At 56.6% G+C, this 3,008-nt stretch overlaps 1 protein-coding gene across 1 annotated transcript in view; it reads left to right on the top strand.

Annotated features, from left to right (window-relative positions):
* LOC127750301 (probable cationic amino acid transporter) overlaps positions 1-3,008 on the top strand; it is a 53,814-nt gene that overhangs the window by 39,240 nt on the left and 11,566 nt on the right. The window contains exons 2-3 of the mRNA XM_052271575.1: positions 147-300; positions 2,658-2,894. Of these exons, the coding sequence (XP_052127535.1) occupies positions 147-300; positions 2,658-2,894 (391 nt within the window). The remainder of the gene's footprint in view (positions 1-146; positions 301-2,657; positions 2,895-3,008) is intronic.

Here is a 3,008-nt window from a genome sequence, read left to right as displayed (position 1 = left end):
GGCAGGGGCGGGGTGGGGGCGGGGCGGGGCAGCCCGGAGAATGTATGGGTTTTCAATAAACATGCCCCGGGCCCGGGCTGGCAACGGCAGCGCGCGGCTGACGGCCTCCGCTTTAATGATGATCCTCTTCTCTCTTCCTGTCGCAGAAATGCCTGACGACCCTGGACCTGACCTCGCTGGGCGTGGGGTCGTGCGTGGGCACCGGCATGTACCTGGTGGCCGGCATGGTGGCGCGCAAGATCGCAGGGCCAGGCGTCGTCATCAGCTTCATCATCGCCGCGGTCGCCTCCATCTTCTCGGGTGAGTGACTTATTTATTATTTTACATGTCAGACGCACTGTAAACAAGTGTGTACACATTACACCTTTCCTTGTGTGTACTTGACATGGCACACTCTAGGAAGTGTGTACTTAGCGCTACGCTACGTGGCGCTCACACTAAGAAGTGTGTGCCAGTGTGTGCCATGCTATACACACACTTCCTTTGTGTGTGCTTCCAAGTACACACAAGGAAGAGTGTACTATGTACACACTTGGGTTTCCAGTGCGTCCGCGACCTTACAGGGGGTAGCCGTTTGGATTCTTGTAGAGTAAATTGGTCTCGACGCGGTAACTCACTCTTCCGGGTTACTGTGCAATCGAGTATTCCAATCGAAGAAACCGTTCTTTTCCTCCTCGCTTTCGAATCGCACCTGCTCGCATTTCCGGGTCTTCTTTCCAGTTTTCCCCGTGCCCGCACGGCGCAATAGTTGTTAGAGCAGTGTACACGCCGGTTTGTCGCCCAAAGGCCCGCGGGCCTCGTTCTCAGCAATAATAGCATTTAAAAATATTTTGTGAGCTTGCAATACATCATTTGCCCGTATAGGGCCATTTTTCCTCTTAGCGAGGCGAGTATAATTTCGCACTCCGCACAAAGAGGGAGACGCCATAGGAGGGTGCCCGTCGGTAGGTCAAGTGAGCCGGCAACTCCCCTTGCCTGGTGTGCCCCCCGCCCCCTCCCCTTCCAACAAAGGCCCGGGCCCGCCTACTCGCAGCGAGGCCCGGCAGCGTTACGCCACGACCAGCCAGCCGGAAATCGAATCATCCGGAATCACCCGGAATCACCCGGGGACCCGCCTCGGCCTCGGCTCCGCTCCGGGTTATTATTTGTGGAGGGTCCGGCCCGCTGGGAGCGAGCGGAGCCGCGCAAGCCGCGCCGCCGCCCGGCCCCAAGAACCCCCTTCAGTGTAATGAGAAAATAAGGCCCTCGACAGTTGTTTGGAGGACTTGGCGCCGCCGATCCGCAGCCGCAGCCGCCCCCGCCTTTGCCTTTGGTCTCTGAGCTGATATCCACCACCGCCGCACTTCAAGACGACATTCGGCCCTGCGGCGGGGGCGGCCGCGCACAAGCCCACTCGAACTGCGAGCGACGAACTGGGCGATGACACGAGAAATGAAAAAAGTTGTGGGGGTCGTCGCCGTTCGTTCGTGTCGGGCGGGGCTGGTATGGTGTTCGTCGTCGAGGAGGTGCTGGGGCTCCGCGCCGCGCCGCGCCCCGCCCCGCCTATTGAGGGTATGTGCACGACGAACGATCGACGCGCCGTTCCATAAATTCAAATGGAGGGTCGGAGCGCGGCGGCCCGTGTGATGGGGCCTGTGGCACGGCCAGGGCTGCGATGCGATACCCCACCCCGGCGCCCGGCGCGGGGGGAAAGAAATTTGACGAAATTGATGAAATGCACCAGAGTATTCCGCTGCCGCTGCCGTTCAAATAACATGCTTTCTACTACGTTGCTCCCGCCGGCTCCCATGGCAATTTTCGTGGTTGACAAAAACAGTTATTTTGTAATTGAATGGGGTACAATAAGTTGTACCATTTTATAGACTAATTTGCATTTGATTGAGATGTGCATCTGCTTTGCTGGACAACAAATTTAATGTTCTTTTCCATTAAGAGTGTAAATGCCCATCAAACTGCTGGCGAGTATTTATGGAGGGATCCAGGATTCCAGGATTCAATGTCCAATGTCGTGTTTCAGGCGACCAACTACTACCCGTCGGAGCTGCTTCAAAGAGTCAGTTCGCTCCCACTCATGCGACAGGAAACCAGCCGACGCCGACGTGCGTTAGAAAGGGCCCTGCTGTCACAACTCTGAAAGAGATAGTCCAAACCCTACCGAGCTCCCCGCAACCAACTCTGAAAGCAGTTTTCGCCCGCATTCGAACCCGCAGCCCGGGACCAAAACTTAGCCACATCTCGATCTATAGTATGCACACAGAATGTCGACCACTACTGCTGTCGGTGGAGTGAGTTCGGATGCATCTATACACGATGCTGGTCCACTCACCCTGTACTTCCCAACTTTATAATGTTTGTTTTCAGTTCTCTGGAAGAAGACAAAGTACATGGGGCGAGGCAAAGCCGGATGAGGCTAAAAAAGAAGAACTCGACCAAGCCCGTGACACTGAAGAGAAAAGCAAAATAGCGAAAAACGCGCGCACACATGACGTGTCGTTTTTTATTCCGTGCACGTATTAACAAAAAGAATCCTCCAAAAAATCCTTTTGTATCGAGCGAGAGTCGAACTCTGCGCGGGGTATGATGACGTGGCGTGAATAGCATGGGGACTAATGCTTTGTGCCAATCTTTATCTGTATTTCTCTCTCGCTGTCTCGCAGGCGCGTGCTACGCCGAGTTCGGCGTGCGGGTGCCGCACACGACGGGCAGCGCCTACATGTACTCGTACGTGACGGTGGGCGAGCTGATCGCGTTCGTCATCGGCTGGAACATGGTGCTGGAGTACCTGATCGGCACGGCGGCCTGCGCCTGCGCCCTTTCCGCCTGCCTGGACTCGCTCGCCAACGACGCCATCTCGGGCGCGCTGCGCAACGCGCTGGGCAACGTCATCGGCACGGGTAAGTGGGGAACGCGCCGGGGTCAAGTGTAAGTAGGGATCCTGCGCTAACCTGGTCTAACCTGCACCAACCTTGGTACCCAAATATCCAGGGGCGTCGACACCGGGGGGGGGG

Source organism: Frankliniella occidentalis, unplaced genomic scaffold, assembly GCF_000697945.3.
Source record: "Frankliniella occidentalis isolate FOCC.00 unplaced genomic scaffold, Focc_3.1 Scaffold6, whole genome shotgun sequence".
In the NCBI taxonomy this organism is placed as follows: domain Eukaryota; kingdom Metazoa; phylum Arthropoda; class Insecta; order Thysanoptera; family Thripidae; genus Frankliniella; species Frankliniella occidentalis.
The sequence above is the reverse complement of the archived record's forward strand: the minus strand, read 5'-3'. Positions and strand labels throughout refer to the sequence as shown.